The sequence below is a fragment of the Molossus molossus genome, unplaced genomic scaffold, assembly GCF_014108415.1.
Source record: "Molossus molossus isolate mMolMol1 unplaced genomic scaffold, mMolMol1.p scaffold_m16_p_15, whole genome shotgun sequence".
Taxonomy (NCBI): Eukaryota; Metazoa; Chordata; class Mammalia; order Chiroptera; family Molossidae; genus Molossus; species Molossus molossus.
The window spans coordinates 68,355,939-68,376,819 of record NW_023425350.1 but is presented as its reverse complement, the minus strand read 5'-3'; the positions used below and the strand labels follow the sequence as shown (position 1 = coordinate 68,376,819).

At 42.1% G+C, this 20,881-nt stretch overlaps 1 protein-coding gene across 5 annotated transcripts in view; it reads left to right on the top strand.

Annotated features, from left to right (window-relative positions):
- ANAPC1 (anaphase promoting complex subunit 1) overlaps window positions 1-18,761 on the top strand; it is a 99,217-nt gene extending 80,456 nt beyond the window's left edge. For 3 of the 5 annotated variants that reach the window (XM_036262476.1, XM_036262475.1, XM_036262478.1), the window contains 6 exons: window positions 928-1,066; window positions 3,317-3,403; window positions 4,744-4,839; window positions 6,139-6,337; window positions 17,696-17,830; window positions 18,403-18,761. In XM_036262476.1, coding sequence (XP_036118369.1) covers window positions 928-1,066; window positions 3,317-3,403; window positions 4,744-4,839; window positions 6,139-6,337; window positions 17,696-17,830; window positions 18,403-18,518 — 772 coding nt within the window. In that variant the 3' untranslated portion in view covers window positions 18,519-18,761. Of the gene's footprint in view, window positions 1-927; window positions 1,067-3,316; window positions 3,404-4,743; window positions 4,840-6,138; window positions 6,338-17,695; window positions 17,831-18,402 lie in introns of those variants that run through there. The other 2 variants (XM_036262477.1, XM_036262479.1) reach the window with 2 other exon arrangements.
- Window positions 18,762-20,881: the final 2,120 nt, after the last annotated feature.

Here is a 20,881-nt window from a genome sequence, read left to right as displayed (position 1 = left end):
CTCTTTTTCCCTCCCACTCTGTTTTTGTTTTTTTTGTTTTTTATTCTCACCCGAGGACATTTTTCTATTTTTTTGTTCAGATAGAGTGGGAGGGAAAGAGAGGAAGAGAGAGAGAGAGGGAAACATCGACATGAAAGGGACACATCGAGTGGCTGCCTCCCACACGACCCAACCAGGGCTGGGGACAAACTGCAACCGAGGTACGTGCCCTTAGCGGAAACCGAACTTGGGTCTCTCTGGACCACAGGCCGATGCTCTAACTGCTAAGCAAAACCAGCCAGGGCCCTCCCACTCTATCTGAACAAAATATTGAAAAATGTTCTCAGCCGAGGATAAAAAAATAAAATTAAGATTGTTACATTGGTTTGGGTAGAAATTGTCATGTCTAAGTTAATGAAAAGAGAATGTTAATATAATAATTTTATTCCTGTGGTGGTATGTAAATTAAGTCTTTATAATTCCAGAAAATTTAACAAGCTTGCAAAAGTTTTTATAGTTTAATCCCACGTTCTGCTTCCTCTGAACTACCTATATAGTAGCTGTATTCTGTGTTGTTTTGTCTGTAGATTTGCAGCATCGTTTTCTTCCTGCTGCACACCAATCAGTAGCTGTTCGGGTCCTCTGTGTCCCCCACTCATAGCACTTGGGGATTCAGGGAACATGAGGACATGTCAGATGAAATACTGCCTCTGAAGTTCACACATGAGTAGGCAGTCAGGATGCCTTGTTATTTAACAAGTTCCATGAATCTAGACACCAAAGAAAACAAATTTATTTTGGCTTTATCATAGGGACTGATTTAATTTTAGACACAGTAAATGATCATTTATCTTAGTGGAAAATGGTCAAGACTACATCTCATATGAACGTTTCCGGAAAGAACCGCCAATAATGCCTCATGTTAAATTCATTCTGGTTTCCTTTCAGGTCAATCCTCTCCAAGGATGGGGTGTTGTATGTGAAGCTCAGAGCAGGCCAGCTCTCCTACAAGGAAGACCCAATGGGGTGGCAGAGTCTGTTGGCCCAGACCGTTGCTAATAGGAACTCTGAAGCTCGGGCTTTCAAGGTAGTGTGGGTTGGTGAAAACGGAAGGCGAGGGGAGAGTGGCACCCCGTTAGCTCTCCATGTCTATGGTGCACTATTGGGGCGGATCTCCCTCTCGGCTGTGGGTCGTGGAGACTGAGGGGCCCTGGGCCTGCGCTGCTTTCAGGGGCAGCCGTAGTGAAGTGGGCCCCGCGCCGGGACCCTGAGGGGGATTCACCTCTAGCGCAGGGAGAGTCACAGTGTCTCCTCACGCTATAGAAATATTCGGTTTAATAATTTTATTTTTTTATTTATTTTTGTTAATCCTCACCTGAGGATATTTTTGTATTGATTTCTAGATAAAGTGGGAGGGAGGGAGGGAGGGAGGGAGGGAGGGAGGGAGGTTGAAACATCAATGTGAGAGAGATACATCAATTGGTTGCCTCCCGCATGACTCCAGCCTGGTCAGGGATCAAACCTCCAACCCAAGTACATGCCCTTGACCCAGAATTGAACCCACGACCCTATGGTCCGTGGGCCGACGCTCTGTCTTCAGCTGTCAAAATTTACTTAATTCATGGCAAAAATAGAAAAATATTTTTGCAAGGTAACAGTTTCATTTTTAAACTTCCATTTGTTGCTTAAATCTTGGTGAAGATAAAATAATGACAGGGTCAACCTTATTTTATTGGCTTTATCCTCCAGGTATCTGAATGCTAATAGACTAGTATATGGAATGAATAGATAGTTAAAGAGCGTACGAAGCAGTGTCATTACCATGGGGCCAGTACATATTTTGCTCTACATTTCAGAACTCACATAAGCTTTAACAATAGAAATGTGTTCCATGATCTACTGTCAGAATTTCAGAATTTAACCCCAGTTTTCAGGAATTCCATGAGCAAATGTGTTGCTAGTGGAGATACATTAGCAGCACTGTAAAGTAGTCAGGACCCCTAAGGATAGTTACACAGAACAGAAACGGCACGCAGACTGGCTGGCTCAGTGGCAGCAGAGGACTGAGTGGCAGTCTTTGTTTTTCCAAGTGAGGAGACTGCAGTTTAGTTTATTTTTTTTGCACTTATCTTCCGATAGAGCGGGAGAGAAGGGGGGGAAGAGAGAGAGAGAAACATCAATGTTAGAGAGACACATTGAGTGGTTACCACCCACACAACCCCAACCGGGGCAGGGACAAACTGCAACCGAGTTATGTGCCCTTAGCGGAAACCAAACCCGGGACTCTGGTCTGCAAGCCGATGCTCTAACCACTGAGCAAAACCAGCCAGGGCAAAACAGCAGTTTATTTTAATTCAACTCATATTTCATTTTAGGTCAGTTGCTTACGACTGAGTCTTTATAATAGTCCCCAGAGTTTAAATAGATGTAGTTAACATCAGTGAGTATTATTGGGCAGTATTTGATAGGTTGTCTAAGAAATACTTTTGAAGGATTTTTGGACAAAGTTAACTTAAAGTAGCACTGTTGCTTCTTATATAAATGATAGCCCATCTCAAACTATCCAGTTTGTAAAGAAAATAGGTAAATTGAGGCTTGTTTGAATGGGAAAAATATATAAAAATTAAAAGACATCTCAATTTTCTGTTGTGCTAGGAGTTCAGAAGTAAAATATAAACCTTAGTGGGAAATGTTAAAATGCTAACTTATATTCATATTCCATTTTCAGTCTTGAACCTTGGGTGATATTCTTTTATTTATTTATTCATTTATTTTTTTATTGGGATAAAATACAGTTTATTACATTAACCTTTTTTAAGTGTACAGGTCAGTAGTGTGAGTACATTCGTATTGTATGGCCATCATCTCCAGAACTCTTTTCATCTTGCAAAACTGAAACTTTGTTCCCAAAAAACAGTAACTCCCCACTCTCCGCCCCATCCCCAGCCCTTGGCAACTCCATTCTACTTTCTGTCTCTATGATTTTGATGACGTAAGTGGTATCATCCAGTATTTGTCTTTTTTTGAGTGGTAATTTTTTCCTTTATCTTTTGAGTAACAATCTAGTTTGCTGTTCAGTTGTCAGTGAATGAGGGGAAAGATTTTCTGGGGGTGTGATTTGTGTAAGAAAAACCTGTTTATTATTGGCCTTTTGATTTCCTATAACTTCTGAGGACAGGTTGATGAAGCTCCAGCAAGTTTGTACAAAGTTGGGTTTTGTGGGATCATTGAAGAAAATGAGGTAGATTTCTTACTACTGCGTAAGTTACCATTTGAAGCATAAAAAAAATAATCCTTATATCTTACTTATATTTGCTGCTGCTGTTTATTTTTTTAGCCTGAAACGATTTCAGCATTTACTTCAGATCCAGCACTTCTGTCATTTGCTGAATATTTCTGCAAACCTACTGTGAACATGGGGCAGGTATGTATTACATGGTTTGCTCAGCCCCAAGACTGGAATTATGGCTACAGTACCTTTGTCTGTCTTTGATATTGATGACATGCCTCAGGCACATTGGAAGATTTTTACTTGGCAATAATAGTTTTCCATAGTCTAAAACTATCAAATTCAGTAATTTCCTACCTTGATAGAAGAAGCAACTTAAATTTTCTAAGACACTAGTTTTAATAGGGGATAACTTTTTTATGTCCATTCTTGTACTGATTTATATTTTCAGTGTTTACAACCCTTTTCTTGTATTTATGTGATTTTGTTTTGTTTCCTCTGTATTTTATAGCCCTTCTTACTGTTGGTCATAAAACTGTTCTCTTCGGGATTCAGAGGTTGCCCAGATCACTGATTAATTCATCGTTGTGGATGGCAGAGACTGGATATAGGGATGCCATGATTTGGGATCGATGACCTGTTGCCTAACAGTGTGTGGCCTTGAGAAAATTATTAACCCCTCTCAAAGGCAGTTTCCTCATTTTAAAAATGGGATTATAATAGAGCCTAGCATACATTCTTGTTTAGAGGGTAAAGTGGAATAATCTTTCCCCTCTAATTTATTGAATCTCTACTATATACAGACATATCTTGGAGATTTTGCAGGTTGATTTTACCGTGGTAATGTGGGTCTCGCAGTGATGAGGGTCGTAATATTTTTGCTGGAAAAGGTCTTTAGTTTATAAAAACGCAACACTTGTGACGAGCAGTAAGGCAAAACACAAGAAAAGGAGAGGTACCTGTGTTAGACTCTTTGATCAATACTTAATGTCATTTTTCTCATTTAATTCTCACCCTGGAGGTAGGTACTTATCATTCTGGGTTTACAGACGAGGAAGCTGCCACTCAGAGATGTCACATGCCCAAGATCACAGCTAGTAAAGACTGGGCACTGTGCCCAGGGCCACAGGGCTCTGATGAAGGCGCGTGCCTGCCCTTAGCCCCAGCTGGACATGGCTTTGCTGCTTCCCCCAGACTTGTTCTGCTCAGTGTTTCTACTCCATCTTTGGGTACATCTACTACATCTTTGGCCCCCTTTCTGGATCCTGCCCTTGCCAGCACAACCCAAGTCTTGATCTGGTTATCTCCACAGTATTTAAATTCTTAACTGTCTCTTGGGACTTAATTTTGGTTGTATTTTTACTGATGTTTAATGTTGCCTGTGCTGTGATTTTATAAAGAGCCAGTGGTTTTACCCTTTTGTGTCATTCACTGCAGAGCTTAAGAATGGGCCATGTAGTTGCTCTGCAGTTATTTCTTTAATTGAGTCTGGACTGAACATTGATGTGCTACAAAGAGCTTCTTCTTTTTCACAGAAACAGGAAATTCTGGACCTGTTTTCTTCAGTCCTCTACGAGTGTGTTACTCAGGAGACGCCAGAGATGCTGCCTGCGTACATAGCAATGGATCAGGTGTGGCTCAGGAACCTGTCTCACTGCTGACGAGACTTCTCCTGCACAGGGAGATAAGGTTCCCAAGTGTTCATCTGTGTAGTTTCTCCTCTGCATTTAGAAATTCAGAAAATGAAGCTTTATCAAAGTTGAAAGCTCCATGCATGTCAGAAAAGCTCAGCATTTATGATGACAGCAGTGCCCTTTGTGGGCTCTCTTACGCTAGGGTTCCATTCTCCTCCTCGGTGGCGCTGGCCTTCCTGAGAGCCAGTCTGTGGAGGAGACTGTGCCAGTGAGCAGGACGTGAGCAAACCGCGCCCTGCGGATGGCAGCGAGAGACCTACGGCACCGCTTGTAGTTTAGGGAGCTGGGATTCATTTTTAATCGCGCGTGCGTGTGTGTGTGTGTGTGTGTGTGTTTTGCGGTTTTAAAAGAGCCTAAAAGGGCCAATGCAGGACTTGACAGCTTTCCTAAAGGACTGGATCAATTTATTCTCTCTAGGTTATTAGTAACACATAAGGCTTTTTAATTTTTCAGACCTAAATTTGCAATTAAGCTAAGCCAGTAGTTTTCTAACTTGACTAATTTTATCTGGGAAATATTAAAAATACAGATCCTAGAAGCCCATTTTGTAGCTCCTAGATCAGAATTTCTGGGATGAGGTCCAGAATTTATAGTTTCAAGTGGCTCTTCATGTGAATATGATACAATGAATTCACAGATAAGTATATGGGACTCAGTGCCTAAAGCCACAGGAAATCATCTAATGGCACAATTATCCCTACTGAAAAGCTAAGTGGGAAATACATTTAGTCAGGGGACAATCCCCCAGACCTGAAAATCACACCATGCTAAGTAATTAAAAGGCAGTGTTACACAGGCCCAGAATGCCTTCAGTGTTTGGTTGTCAATGCGTGACATCCACACTGTCACTGCTTCCCATAGCGCCTGTCCCTGCAGCAGCCAGCTCACAAGCTGTTTGCCATTGCTGGCTGGGAGTGTGCTGTCCTCTAAGGCTCTGAACCTTTACCCTTTGCTATCACGGGCAGGTATCTATGGAGGAACATCCTGTCTGGTTGCCACCACGGTGGTTTTTCAGATGGGTCCCAAGAGCAATATTATCAGAGGTGTTACTTTTGCCTTCTGACCCTGGGATCCCTGGACTGACCCCTGCCATGTCGTGGTACCCACCGGGGTTCCCAGGGGTGACTGGCTATGGACCTATTGGGTTTTCCTTTTTTCTTAGCGCCACTGAGCCAAGAATGACATCATTTGCCCTTGTGTCTTTTACCCAAGAGGTATTCCTTTTCTCTCCTCAAGGCTGTAAGAAGACTGGGAAGAAGAGAAATGTCTGAGACCTCTGAACTCTGGCAGATAAAGTTGGTGCTGGAGTTTTTCAGCTCCAGAAGCCATCAGGAGCGGCTGCAGAACCACCCGAAGCGAGGGCTCTTCATGAACTCTGAGTTCCTACCCGTTGTGAAATGCTCTATCGATAACACCCTGGACCACTGGCTACAAGGTATAAGAGCCTGTGCTGTTGCGCTTTCAAGATAATGGTGGGACTCAGCTTTTCTGTTCTAACATGTCCTCTTTGGCAAGCAAGACACATCTGAGCAGAAGCCAGAATGCTTGTGGATATAACCTGTCCCGTTAGGTGAAGTAGACTGATTATCTACTTAAACTTCTTTAAAAACGTATTTAACTCTGCTCTGTAAACCCTGGAGAGAATGTACATAGCATTTTATTTATTTATTTATTTTTATCCTCACCTGAGGACATTTTTTCTTTTTTTTTCTTAATCCTTACCTGAGGACATTTTTCCATTTTTTGTTCAGGTAGAGTGGGAGGGAGAGAGAAGAAGAAGAGAGAGAGAGAAACACCAACGTGAAAGGGACACATTGAGTGGCTGCCACCCGCACAACCCAACCAGGGCTGGGGACAAACTGCAACCGAGGTACACGCCCTTAGTGGGAACTGAACCCGGGTCTCTGGCCCACAGGCCAACGCTGTAACTGCTGAGCCAAACTGGCCAGAGCAGTACATAGCATTTTACTTATTTTTTTATTTTTATAATTTGTGTTTTATTCTTGTATTATATTTATTATTATATTTTTAATTATTGTATTATTTAACATATGAATAACTGTAAGTTTACTTTTGCCCCACTCAGTATATATGGATGTTACATATATTAATTCGTATGCATCCAATATTACATGAAGGCCAATTTTTAGCCCCCCCTCCCCACTCCCAGTAAATAAACAACAATAAAAATAGAATAAAATAAAAAAGGAAAGTACCTAATCCCTAGGTGCTCTTCTTAAAGGTACCCACTATTTTGATACTTTCTAGTGCCTCCTTCCTGAAAAATGTTCTAAGCATATAAAAATACATATTTTAAATATTTATTTTGTTGGACCAAAAAGACAGTATAGGGCTGCTGGTCAGTCAGGCTTGAGCTTGAAATCCTGGGTTGAAATTCTGTCTCTTACAATATGTGACTTTGAATAGATTATTTATTCTATCAAGTGGAGCTAATCACCGTCAGAAGATTGTTTTTAGGATTAAATGTGTTATTTTAAGCACACTCCTGGCATATAGCACTTAATAAATGTGAACTATAATTATTTTTTATGAAAAACAGAGATAATATTTATTTTTTTATCTTTATGGAAGTATAATTGGCAAATAAAATTGTAAGATATTTAAAGTATAAAATATGATGATTTGATATACATATGCATTGTGAAATGATTCCCCCCATTGAGTTAATTAACACATCCATCACCTCACATAATTACCGTTTTGTGTGAACACATTTACGTTCTACTCTTTTAGCAAATTTCAATTATACAATAGTGTTATCAACTATAGGCACCATGTTATACATTAGATCCGTAGCCCTTATTCATCTTATAGTCAAACTTTGTACCCTTTTACTAAACCCTTTTACCAAACAGTTATTTTCCTCACTGCCTCTCCCACCCCCATTCCCTGGCAACCATTTTTCTATGGTCTGTTTTATAAGTATGACTTTTTTTTTTTAATTAATTTTTGTTAAGACGTTTCTCCTTTCCCCGCACTGATTTCCCCCCTCCCCTTCCCTCCCTGCCCTGTCCCCAGTTTGTTGTCCATGTCCACTGTTCATGCATACATGCATATAAGTTCTGTGGTTTATCTCTCCCCCACCACCCCCTCTTCTGGGGATTGTCAGTCTGTACCCCACTTCCACGTCTCTGGGACTACCCCATTCCTCAGACTGTTATGTTCATTATATTCCACAAATAAGTGAGATCATATGATACTTGTCTTTCTCTGCTTGGCTTGTTTCACTTAGGTTGATACTTTCCAGGTCCCTCCATATAGTCTCAAAGGATAAGAGATCTTTCTTTCTTACCGCTGCATAGTACTCCATTGTGTATATGTACCACTGCTTTTGTATCCATTCGTCTACTGATGGACACTTGGGCTTTTTCCAGATCTTAGCTATTGTAAATAATGCTGCTACAAACATGGGGGTACATATATTCTTTCTGATTGGTGTTTCAGGCTTCTTAGGGTATATTCCTAGAAGTGGGATCACTGGGTCAAATGGACGTTCCATTTTTAATTTTTTGAGGTAACACCGTATCGGTTTCCACAGTGGCTGCACCAGTCTGCATTCCTACCAGTAGTGCACTAGTGTCCCCTTTTCTCCACACCCTCACCAACACTTGTTGTTTGATGATTTGTTGATGGTGGCCATTCTGACAGGTGTGAGGTGATACCTCATTGTTGTTTTAATTTGCATCTCTCTGATGATTAGTGATGATGAGCATTTCTTCATAAGTCTCGTAGCCATTTGTATGTCCTGTTTGGAGAGGTGTCTATTTAGTTCCTCTGCCCATTTTTAAATTGGGTTCTTTGTCTTCCTTTTGTTGAGTTGTATGAGCACTCTATATATATTGGAAATTAACCCCTTATCTGATATATCATTGGCAATTATGCTCTCCCATACAGTTGGTAGCCTTTCCGTTTTGATGATTGTATCTTTCGCTGTGCAGAAGCTTTTGAGTTTGATGTAGTCCCATGTGTTCATTTTCTCCTTTGTTTCTATTGCCTTAGGTGATGTATCAGTGAAAATTCTGCTGCGTATGATGTCTGAAATTTTGTTGCCTACAGTTTCTTCTAGGATTTTTATGGATTCATGAGTCACATTTAAGTCTTTTATCCATTTTGAGTTTATTCTTGTGTAGGGTGTAAGTTGATGGTCTAGTTTCATTTTTCTGAATGTAGCTGTCCAATTTTCCCACCACCATTTATTAAAGAGGCTGTCCTTACTCCACTGTATGCTCTTGTCACCTTTGTCAGATATTAATTGAGCATATTGCCTTGTGTCCATTTCTGGGTTCTCTGTTCTGTTCCACTGGTCTATATGCCTGTGATTGTGCCAGTACCAGGCTATTTTGATTACAGTGGCTTGTAGTATAACCTGAAATCTGGTAATGTGATCCCTCCAACTTTGTTCTTTCTTTTCAAGATTGCTGTGGCTATTCGAGGTCTTTTTTGGTTCCATATGAACTTTTGAAGTACTTGTTCTAATTCTGTGAAGTATGCTGTTGGTATTTTGATGGGGATTGTGTTGAATCTATAGATTGCTTTGGGTAATATGGACATTTTAATGATGTTAATTCTCCCAATCCATGAACAGGGTATGTGCTTCCACTTTTTTATATCTTCCTCTCTTTCTTTTTTCAATGACCTGTAATTTTCTGCAAATAGGTCCTTTATTTCTTTGGTTAAGTTTATTCCTAGGTATCTTAATTTTTTTGCCGCAATGGTAAATGGGATTGTATTCTTAGTTTCTCTTTCTGTGAGTTCATCATTGGTGTATAGGAATGCCATTGATTTCTTGACGTTAATTTTGTATCCTGCTACTTTGCCAGATTCATTTATTAAGTCTAGTAAACTTTTGATGGAGTCTTTGGGGTTTTCTAAGTATAGTATCATGTCATCTGCAAATAATGACAGTTTCACTTCCTCCTTTCCAATTTGGATCCCTTTTATTTTTTCTTCATGTCTGATTGCTGTGGCTAAGACTTCCAGTACTATGTTAAATAAGAGTGGCGAAAGTGGGCATCCCTGTCTTGTTCCTGTTCTTAAGGGAAATGCTTTTAGTTTTTGCCCATTGAGTATGATGTTGGCCGTAGGTCTTTCATATATGGCCTTTATTATGTCTAGATATGATCCTTCTATTCCCACATTGCTGAGCGTTTTTATCAGAAATGGATGCTGGATTTTTGTCAAAGGCTATTTCGGCATCTATTGATATAATCATGTGGTTTTTATTCTTCATTTTATTTATGTGGTGTATCACGTTTATTGATTTGCGAATATTGTACTAGCCTTGCATCCCTGGGATGAATCCCACTTGGTCATGGTGAATAATTTTTTTGGTGCATTGCTGGATCCGATTTGCTAGTATTTTGTTCAGGATTTTGGCATCTATGTTCATCAGGGATATTGGCCTGTAGTTTTCTTTCTTTGTAGTGTCTTTTTCTGGTTTTGGAATTAGAATTATGCTGGCTTCATAAAACGAGTTTGGAAGTCTTCCTTCTTGAATTTTTTGAAATAGTTTGATGAGAATGGGTATTAGTTCTTCTTTGAATGTTCGGTAAAACTCCCCCGTGAAGCCATCCGGGCCTGGGCTTTTGTTTGCTGGGAGAGTCTTGATTACATCTTCAATTTCTTCTGTCGTTATTGCTCTGTTCAAGTTTTCTATGTCTTCCTGGTCCAGTTTTGGGAGACTAAGTGTTTCTAGAAATTCATTCATTTCACTTAGATTGCCAAATTTGTTGCCATATAATTGTTCATAGTAGTTGTTAACGATCTTTTGTATTTCTGTGGTGTCAGTTGTTACTTCTCTTTTATTTCTGATTTTGTGTATTTCGGTTCTCTCTCTTTGTTTCTTGTTGAGTCTAGCTAAGGGTCCATCAATCTTGTTTATCTTTTCGAAAAACCAGCTCTTTGTTTCATTGATCCTTTAAATTGTATTTTTGTTGTTCTTGTTCTCTATGTCATTTCTGCTCTGATCTTTACTGTTTCCTTCCTTCTACCTGCTCTGGGGTTATCTTTTTGTTTGCTTTCTAATTCTTTAAGTTGTTATTAGGTTAGATAGTCTGTTAGAAATTTTTCTTTTTTCTTGAGGTATGCCTGTAGTGCTATAAACTTCCCTCTCAGAACTGCTTTTGCTGTATCCCGTAGATTTTGTGTTGTGTGTTCATTTTTATTGCTTTCCAGGAAGTTTTTAATTTCTTCCTTGATCACCTCGGTAACCCATTCATTGTTTAATAACATGCTATTTAGCCTTCATGTGTTCAAATGTCTTTGCATGTTTTTGTTGCAATTGATTTCCAGTTTCATGTCATTGTGATCTGAGAAAATGCTTGATATGATTTCAGTCTTCTTGAACTTGTAGAGACTTCGTTTGTACCCTAACCTGTGGTCTTTCTTTGATAATGTGCCATGTGCACTTGAGAAGAATGTGAATTCTGTAGTTTTGAGGTGTAATTCTCTGTAGATATCTATTAAATCCATTTGGCCTCATTCTTCATTTAGAGTCTCTGTTTTCTTGCTAATTTTTTGTCTAGAGGATCTATCCAGTGATGTCAGCGGGGTGTTGAAGTCCCCTGCTGTGATTGTATTGCTATCGATTTCTCCTTTGAAGTCTTCCAGAAGATTTTTAATATATTTTGGTTCTCCTATATTGGGTGCATATATGTTTATCAAGGTTATATCTTCCTGTTGGATAGATCCTTTCAATATTATGTAGTGACCTTCTTTGTCTCTAGTTATGGCCTTCATTTTGAAATCTATTTTATCAGATACAAGTATTGCTACCCCAGCTTTTTTTCCCTTTCCGTTTGCTTGGAAGATTTTTTTCCATCCCTTCACTTTCAATCTATGTGAGTCTTTTGTTGTGAGGTGGGTCTCTTGTAAACAACATATAGATGAGTCATGCTTTCTTATCCAATCAGCTACTCTGTGTCTTTTTTTTTTTTTTTTTTATCCTCACCCGAGGATATTTTTCCATTTTTTGTACAGATAGAGTGGGAGGGAGAGAGAGGAAGGGAGAGAGAGAGAGAAACATCGACATGAAGGGACACATCGAGTGGCTGCCACCCACACGACCGACCAGGGCCGGGGACAAACTGCAACCGAAGTACGCGCCCTTAGCGGGAACCGAACCCGGGTCTCTCTGGACCGCAGGCCGACGCTCTAACCGCTGAGCCAAACTGGCCAGGGCTCTGTGTCTTTTTATAGGAGCATTCAATCCATTTACATTTAAGGTGATTATTGATATGTACTTATTTATTGCCATTTTTGTTTAGTGTGGTTCTGTTTTTCTTCCCATTTCTCCTGCTAATTACAGCAATCCTTTTAACATTTCTTGCAGTGCTGGTTTGGTGCTAATGTATTCCCTTAGCCTTTTTTTGTCTGGGAAGCTCTTTATTTGACCTTCTATTTTGAATGATAGCCTTGCTGGGTAGAGTAGTCTTGGATTCAGATCCTTGTTTTTCATGACGTTGATTACTTCATGCCATTCCCTTCTGGCCTGTAGTGTTTCTTGTGAGAAGTCAGCTGAGAGCCTTATGGGGTTTCCTTTGTAGGTAACCTGTTGCTTCTCTCTTGCTGCTTTTAGGATTCTCTCTTTGTCTTTAATTTTTGGCAGTTTGATTACTATGTGTCTTGTTGTGGGCCTGTTTGGGTTCTTCTTACTTGGGGCTCTCTGTGCTTCTTGAACTTGAATGTCTTCTTCCTTCACCAAATTAGGGAAATTTTCTGTCACTGTTTCTTTGAATATATTCTCTAAGCCTTGCTCATTTTCTTCTTCTTCGGAGAATCCTATGATGCGAATATTACTACGTTTCCAGTTGTCCCACGGTTCTCTCAAGCTGTCTTCTTGTGTTTTAATCGTTTTTCCTTTTGGTTTTCTGATTGGTTGATTTTTTTCTACCCTGTCTTCTAATTCATTGATCCGGTCCTTAGCTTCCTCTACTCTGCTTTTTAGACCTTCCAATGTGTTTTTCATTTCTGATATGTCATTCTTCATTTCTTCTTGGTGGTTTTTAATTTCCAACTGGTTGATTTTTAACATTTCTATGTCTTTACTCATGGTGCTCATGTCCTTACACATCCTGTTGAGCTCCTCAAGATCATGGCTCTGAATTCTAGTTCTGTTAACTTGCTTAACTGCACCTCATTTATCTTATCTTCGGTAGAGGTCTCTTGTTCTTTGATTTGGCTTTTGTTTCTGTTTTTCACCTTTTTGGGTATCACAGTGGGCTTTGGAGTCTGCCAAATTTTCCCTGTGGGTGTTGGTGTTCTGCTGTGTGTGGCTCCCTCTCCTGGGTTTGGATGAGGCAGGGAGGACCCACTTTATACACCACTGTCAAGTCTTAGCTTTCCTGGTTAGAGTTGCTAGCCCAGGGAATGGTAGTTATACTCTACCTTTTTTTGCTTGGAGGGTATTAGTAGAGGTTACCTGTAGTTACCTGAGTTGACTGAAAAACTTTTTCAGGTGCTCAGTGTAAGAGGATTTCCCGAGGGTGGTGCAGATGCTGGTTGTTAATGGGCCTCAATTAGCATTTCAGTGGCCACCAGGTGGGGTTGAATCTCCGAGGGAGGGGCCACCGCCTCTCCCCAGGGCCCTGGGAAGGAGTAAGATGACCACAGTCCTACGTGGCTGCACTCAGCAAACGCTCTGAGCACCCTCCAAATCCCGAGTGTCCCCACACAGCTCCAGTCCAGTCTGCCTTTCCTCTGCCAGAGCCCAAGGTGAGTGGCTGTTACCAATTTAGCCTCTGTCCAGACTCTGCGTCATGGAGCCGCCTGGGACTTTTAACCCGAGGACGCTGCTTCCAGCCGAGTTCGTAGGACTCAGCCAAGGGCGTAGTACTCAGCTGAAGCCACAGGACCCAGCCGCGGTCACTGGACGCAGCCGAGTCGGCAGCAGCTTCCAGCCGAGTCCCCTGGTCCCCACCCAGGCCGCTGCGGACCGTGGGCTCCTGGCCCCCTCTCGCGTCCTCGTAAGCCTACCAGGATTGAGTCGGTGTCCCTGGTTATGTGGTCCTCCAAGGTGTCTTTCGGTTGCCCCTTCCTGATGATTTGTCTTTATTTTCGTTGTAAATCCAGTTTGGATCTGGGAGATGGTCTGTGTAGCTTCCATTCACTCCGCCGCCATTTTTTTTTTTTTTTTTTCCAGTACATAGCAGTTTAAATAGCACTTGACACTTAAGAATCTGTTTCACCTTCTCTAGTGTCAAGTTGTGTTTTTTTTTATCCTCACCCGAGGATATTTTTCCATTTTTTGTACAGATAGAGTGGGAGGGAGAGAGAGAAACATCGACGTGAAGGGACACATCGAGTGGCTGCCACCCGCACGACCAACCAGGGCCAGGGACAAACTGCAACCGAAGTACGTGCACTTAGCGGGAACCGAACCCGGGTCTCTCCGGACCGCAGGCCAGCGCTCTAACCGCTGAGCCAAACTGGCCAGGGCTCAAGTTGTGTTTTCTTTCTGGCCTCTGTCTTCGTTTCTGAGGGCTGTCACTGCCCTCAGGCCAGCAGCTGTCTTCTTCCCCTTCTGTATGTGCCCCCATACACTGAAAACTTGGTGTGTGCTTATTGAATGAATGCTTGTTTTACCAACTCTGAGTCCATTAGAACCTGGGACATCACGTAGCAGTGACTTTCTGTCCATGGAAGTGCTGACTGATTGCAGGGAAGTTGTGACGTCACTCCTAACATGTCGAAGTGAGTCCACTTCCCCGAGACAGCCGATGGGGCCTTTGGTTCATGGAACACTGTCTGATGTGTGACATGGCCGAAGTTGGATTTTAATAGTCAACTCTTTGATTTTATTCTTTTTAGTTCATTCACATGCTTCTGATACATGTTTGGGTAAATATTAAGCCTAGTAACATTAATAGCAATTCTTGATTCTTGAACATATTAGTAATCAAGAACCTAAGAGTTTGAATATAATTAAGTTAAGAGCTATCTACCTGTAGTACTAGGAAACAAATTTCTGGAAAACAGCAATTTCAGACTCCCAGTGTTTATATTCAACATCCGTATCCATCTATTGTTTCTTCTTGGGATTCATGAGATTACGCAGTTTAAACTTTTTTTTAAATACAATTTTTTTTCTCACTTTGGGGGGAAGTACAAGTTATTTTATAGATTTTTCTTGTTTCTATTCAATTTGGCGTTTTAGTACCTACAGCAGACCTTTGCTATTGTTAAGAAAGATGTCCCTAAATCTCTGATTTGCAGACTTCATAGAACGCAGTGAAACCTTGGCAGTGTCTAGAGCGTCCTCTAGAACAGGACCGAACCACTTCCTTCCTGTTGCTCTTCAGGGCACTGGGTGGTTATAGCCTCGCTCTGAGCCTCCACCAGATGTGCTGCCCTGATGTCAAATGTGTTTATTTTCTGGTTAGGTACCACCACGTTCTAGAGCTCATAGCTATACTCTCCACTCTCAGAAGAGACAGCTGTTGGCTTTGGGATGGAGAACAGTAAATTCAGTGAAGATATAGAACGTATTATGCATCAGCATGGAAATGTCATGTTTGTACCTTAAAGCCACAAATGCCTACATGGACTTTTAGGTCACTCACTAGTAGTCCAGGCCAGTCATTCATCCAAAAATGCATTGGATTTATTATATTGTGTAGATGATTTGTATGTCTTCTTGATTAGATTTACTTAACTTTTTTTTTTTCTTTATTGATTTTAGAGAGAGAAGAAGAGAGAGATAGAAACATCGATGAAAGAACATTGATTGGCTGCTTCCTGCTTGCCCCCCACTGGGGATTTGGCCCACAACCTGGGCATGTGCCCTGACCAAGAATCGAACCAGCAACCTCTTGGTGCATGGGTCAATGTTTAACCACTGAGCCACACCAGCCAGGGTTAATTAGATTTTAACTTGAGCAAAGAAAATGGGTTTTAAGTTAGGAACTTAGAGAAGTCTTATTAACTTCTTAATATTTTATTATGGAAAATTTAAAGCATAATACAAGTAAGCAGAGTAATTCAATAAGCCTCATCCTCCAGCCTCAGCAGTCACCAGCTTTCTGCAGCCCTTCTGTCATCTGTGCCTGCTCCATCACTACAGTCCCTTACTTTTCAAATTGCGCCATTTCCCGCCCCCGCCAGCAGGGGCTGCAGTGCAGTTTTGCGTTGTCAGTTGGTTTAATTTTAGGCAGGCTGGTGAAGGTAGTGGTTTCTCATTTAGTTTTAATTTGCATTTTCCTGGTGACTCATGGTGTTAACTACTTTTTCATGTGCTTTTTTTTTGTCATTCATGCACCTTTGTGAAGTTTAACCTTTACCCATTTTAAATCTGCTGTCTTGGTTATAGAGTTGTAGGAGCTTCTACAAGTTCTGGCTACAAGTTCTTCGTGAGCTGGCTTGAAGATATGTTCTACTTTTTGCCTGTTCTTTTTCGTAAGGGTGATTTAGATGAACAGAAGTTTTAAGTTTTGATGAGGTTTAATTTATCAGTTTATTTTATGGTTATTGCTTCCTCAGAGCTGTCCAAGAAGTTTTTCCTACTCCAGGTCATAAACACTTTTTAAAGTTTTCTATTAAAAGATTTACAGTTTTATCTTTGATATTTAGGTATATAATTCATCTCAAATTAATCTTTTATATGGTATGAGGTAGGAGTGGAGGTTTTGGTCGGTTGGTTCTTTATTTTTTGTTTTTAAATAGATGTCCAGTTATTTCAGGACAGGACCATTTGTGGAAAAGACTAATAAAATTGCTTTGGGGCTTTGTTGGAAATCAGTTGCCTGAATAATCAATGTGAATTTGTTTCTGGACTCAATTGGTCGGTTTGTCTGTCTCTATGCCAGGACTACACTGTCTAATTACTGCAGGTTCAGAGCAAATTCTGAGATCTGGTAGCGGGAGTCGTGCTGCGAGGAAAATTTGTAGCACTGAATGCTTACACTTTGAAAGGAACGGTCTCAAGACACTAAGTTCTTGCTTCAAGAAACTGGAAAAAGAAAAGCAAAATAAACCAAAAGCAAGCTTTCCTTTTTCCAGTTTCTTGAAGCAAGAACTTGGATTAGTGAGTCTAGCGGCTCCCTGCCTCAAGCTCAGCGTGCTGCCCAGAGGGAGAACAGAATGGCTGCTTTGAGCTTTGCATAGGAATCCGGGTATTTTGTTCCCCAGCGCCTCCAGCAAACACGTTGTTCAGCATCTCACACTTTGGACTTGAATTGCAACTCCTGCATGTTCCTCAGTCAGTCCCGTGGCAGAGAATGTCCTTCAGTGAGTGCGCAGGTCTGCCTAGCCCTGGGCAGTCACCGGCGGGAGAATGGGACTGCCGATGCCCAGACCGCTGGGTCTGTAAGTGGTCCCCAGACCAGCAGCACCTGGAAACTTGTTAGAAATGCAAGTTTTCTGGCCCCATTCAAGAAATTCTGCATGTGTTTCAATCAGTTCTCCTGGTTCAAGTTTGAGAATCTGGTCGAGACTAATCAGAATCTAGTCTTGGAGCTGAAGTTGGTCCCCTCAAGTGCTACACAGCGGAGGGAAGGGTGGTGAAGTGGGTGTTTGGGGAGACAGCTGCAGTGTGCCACTGCCCTTTTATAGCACTCCTCACAGTGTGCAGTTATGCCTTGGTTTGTGTGATCTGTCCCCACAACGCTAAACTCTGCAGTGACAGGCACTCTGTAGGTTGACCACAATAGCCTTAATGCCGAGCATAGTGCCTGCCTAGTGTGTGGTATGTGCTCATTGAGCTCTTGATGAAAAAGAAGGAAAAGAAGGCATTCCTTCTGCCTGCCAGTACGAGGTCTCACGGGTGTTTCTCTCGCAGCTGGGGGCGATGTGTGTGTGCATGCCTATCTCAGCGGGCGGCCCTGGGAGGAGTCTCAGCTGAGCATGCTGGCCTGCTTCCTGGTCTACCACGCCGTTCCAGCTCCCCGGCACCTGCCCTCCGTGGGGCTGGAAGGTACTGCAGTCCTGAACCCTCTTCATTGCATTATTCCCTCTCTGTTTACTTTCTTGGTAGGAGACGTTTCTAGTGAGTTATTTTCTTTAGGGTGTTTTTGTCTTCATTCATGGGTGGGTGTTACTTTTTGGAACCTTCTCTGGGAAAAAAAAAACCTAAACTTTACACATATATGAACTTTTATTTGCATTCAGAAAAGGATGGATTTTTCTTCACAGAGCCCAAACATCTGTATATACTAATAAACTAAATGTTCATATTCTTCTCTCTTAACTGATTTTTATTAAAGCTATTTTGTTTTTTATTCATTGTATTTAAATGATACATGTAATTAAATAAAAATAGTTTCATATAGTTGTTTATAGGTCACTTTCTGAAGTACAGAATGGGTGAATTTAAGTTTTTATGTCAAATTATATTTCACAGGGCATCAGGGAAATTCATAGTTAACCTTGTGTTTGGGTAGTTGTTTCTAAAGGGAATGATGGCTCGTGTGGCCGAAGCTCCTTGCAGGAGGCTGAGGGGCTGCATCTGCCCAGAGGCGTGACCTCTCCCCTGTTGCCTTTCTCCAGGGAGCACCAGCTTCGCCGAACTCCTGTTCAGATCCAAGCAGCTGAGCGTGCCAGTGCGGGCTTTGCTGAGATTGGCCCCGCTGCTTCTTGGAGACCCGCAGCCAATGGCTCTGTGACCATGTCTGGTGGAGAGCCTGCCCTGCAACCTGACTTCTGCACAAAACACGACCAAACAACACAGCTAAAGAAACGTTTGTGAGTTTTATAATATATTCAGGAGGAAATGAGCTGCACAGACCTCAATGTATTTTAAAATCAGAGTGTTTTAAATATTCCAGACTGTTGCTGTCAGCATTAACACATGATCTATAAAAGTAAGTTAAAATTTACTTTTTTAAATAAAATTTTTTGGTTTGTTTTCAAAACTCTTGATGATTTCGTTTGGGGTTCCAGAGACTAGAGCAGTGGGGGATGGGCCGGACGTTGGTTTTTAAAGTCCTTCATCTGTGGTGATTCAAGAGAAGTGACTTTATGCTCAGAAATGAAGTTTTAAAGAAGCTCTTAAAGCTTTCTGCATCAACAAGGCCTTCAGCATTTCCAGGAGGTCAGTTGTCCTGTTTAACATTAGTTTGTACCAGAAAGTGTGATTGATCACCTTAAATGGGAGGTTTATATCCTAAGGAAGAATTACCCAACCCAAAGCCTGCTCTAAATAGAGAGACTAGGAAACACTACAGACCCAGCTTCAGAAATTGTTTCCACCCAAGATGTAGAGAAGGTCTGCGGAGTAGATGGTGATGGCGCTCCCGTACAGGGGTCTCCAGCATCGTGGTTTCCGGCCCAGAAAGAAGCAAGCCCCGTGTTGTCCAGACTGCGACATGTGCTCGGTGCTTCCTGAGCGGCCACTGGAACCATGAACTGGCAGAGGCTATAGTCACGTCCCTTGTGCACACGGAACTGTGGTGTTCACAAATAGAAACATTTCCATTGAGATTTTGGCAAAAATACACGTGGCCTTTGCTTTTGCAGCGGGGGCTGGCGCGTCCCGGGCTTGCACCCAGAGGCCGGGCAGTTCTGCTCTGGACTTTCAAGGTCCCACCGCTCACGGCCCCAGGGACTGGCTCCTGCGTGGGACGGCGGGCGAGATGCGGCTGGCTGGGAGGGCAAAGTGTGCTTCCCCCGTACTTAGTTCTCCTCCTCTAACTAAAAATGGAAGGAAAAAGTTGAAATGGTAGGTTATAGACATTTAAAGAACTCAGTGTCTTGGCAACTCTTGCTATGTCTTCACTCAGTTGTGTATAATTTGTATGCTTTTCTCTGATTGAAGAATGACTTGAGTTACTTGCACACATATAAACTCTTATGTCTGAGGGAGAATGGTGATTAGAATGTTAACAAAAGCAAAAATCGGGCTTCATAAGAGGGAGCCTTGTAGAAGACTGGTGGTCTGGAGATAGCATGTCTTTGTATGTTGGGCCCAGTGATCAGTTGGCAAGGACAGAGAGGCTGTTCTGGGCCGTGTGCTCTTGGGCAGGCGTGCTAGGGTCGTCAGAATCCATTTCAGCTACTTACAGTTCTCTACAAATCGTGAGTGTAGCTCTCACCATCCAGCCTTCCTGAAGCCATAGCGACAGAAGAGCTGGGTAAACACCCTTGGCTTTCAAGTGCTTCAGCCCAGAAGTGGCCACGTCACTTCCAGTCACAGCCTGTTGGCAGGAAGTAGGCACGTTGCTCCACCTCATGTGCCGACTCCTCCACTTGTCCTCGAAGGGGAGGAGGACCAGGCGCTGGTGGGTGCCAGCAGTGCCTGTCACACGCAGTGGCTCCCAGCTCAACAGTTCCCCACATCCGTCTCTACTGCTACGCAGATGGGAATGCACAGTCGCCTCCGTCGATGGACATAACTAAAGACGCAGCACACTGACACTCAGAGATGACTTTCCTGACGGATGCTGGCCTCTGCGTGAAGGCACGAACTTGTGGCCACTCGGGCACAGAGGCCAGGCCTGAGCAGGACACACGGTTCAGCCCACAGAACTTCCCTGGGTGCTGCCTAATCAAACTTGAACAGGCCACTTTCTCACCCTGTGTATGGAAACCCCTGACTTCATAGCTTACGGTGAGAGGCATGTCCCAGCTCCTGGGTCTGTCAGACCCTCACGGAAATGAGCAAATCGCACTGCAGTGACCCCTGGGCCACCTTTAACATTGGGCCGATCCTTGGCCCCCCACACCCCACCCGGTGTCCTTTCCGGTCTCTGAAGAACTTGGAGCCTGAATTGTCAAGACCACAAGTCCTGCTTTCATTGAGGCATCTTCTCTGTGTTGTCCCTTATTTTATTAGCACCTCGAATGGTTTCAGGGTCATCTCTCACAAACCACATCCAGCTGGGTTTTGCTTTGCGAGTCTGTCTAAAAAATTTTTAATAGCACATTTAAATTTATCAATACAAATAATATGACCAATCTCAATTGTGTCCTGATTTTTATGTTATTTAGTGTATTTTTTATATTTACTGGGTCTTTTTTTGGTGTTTTC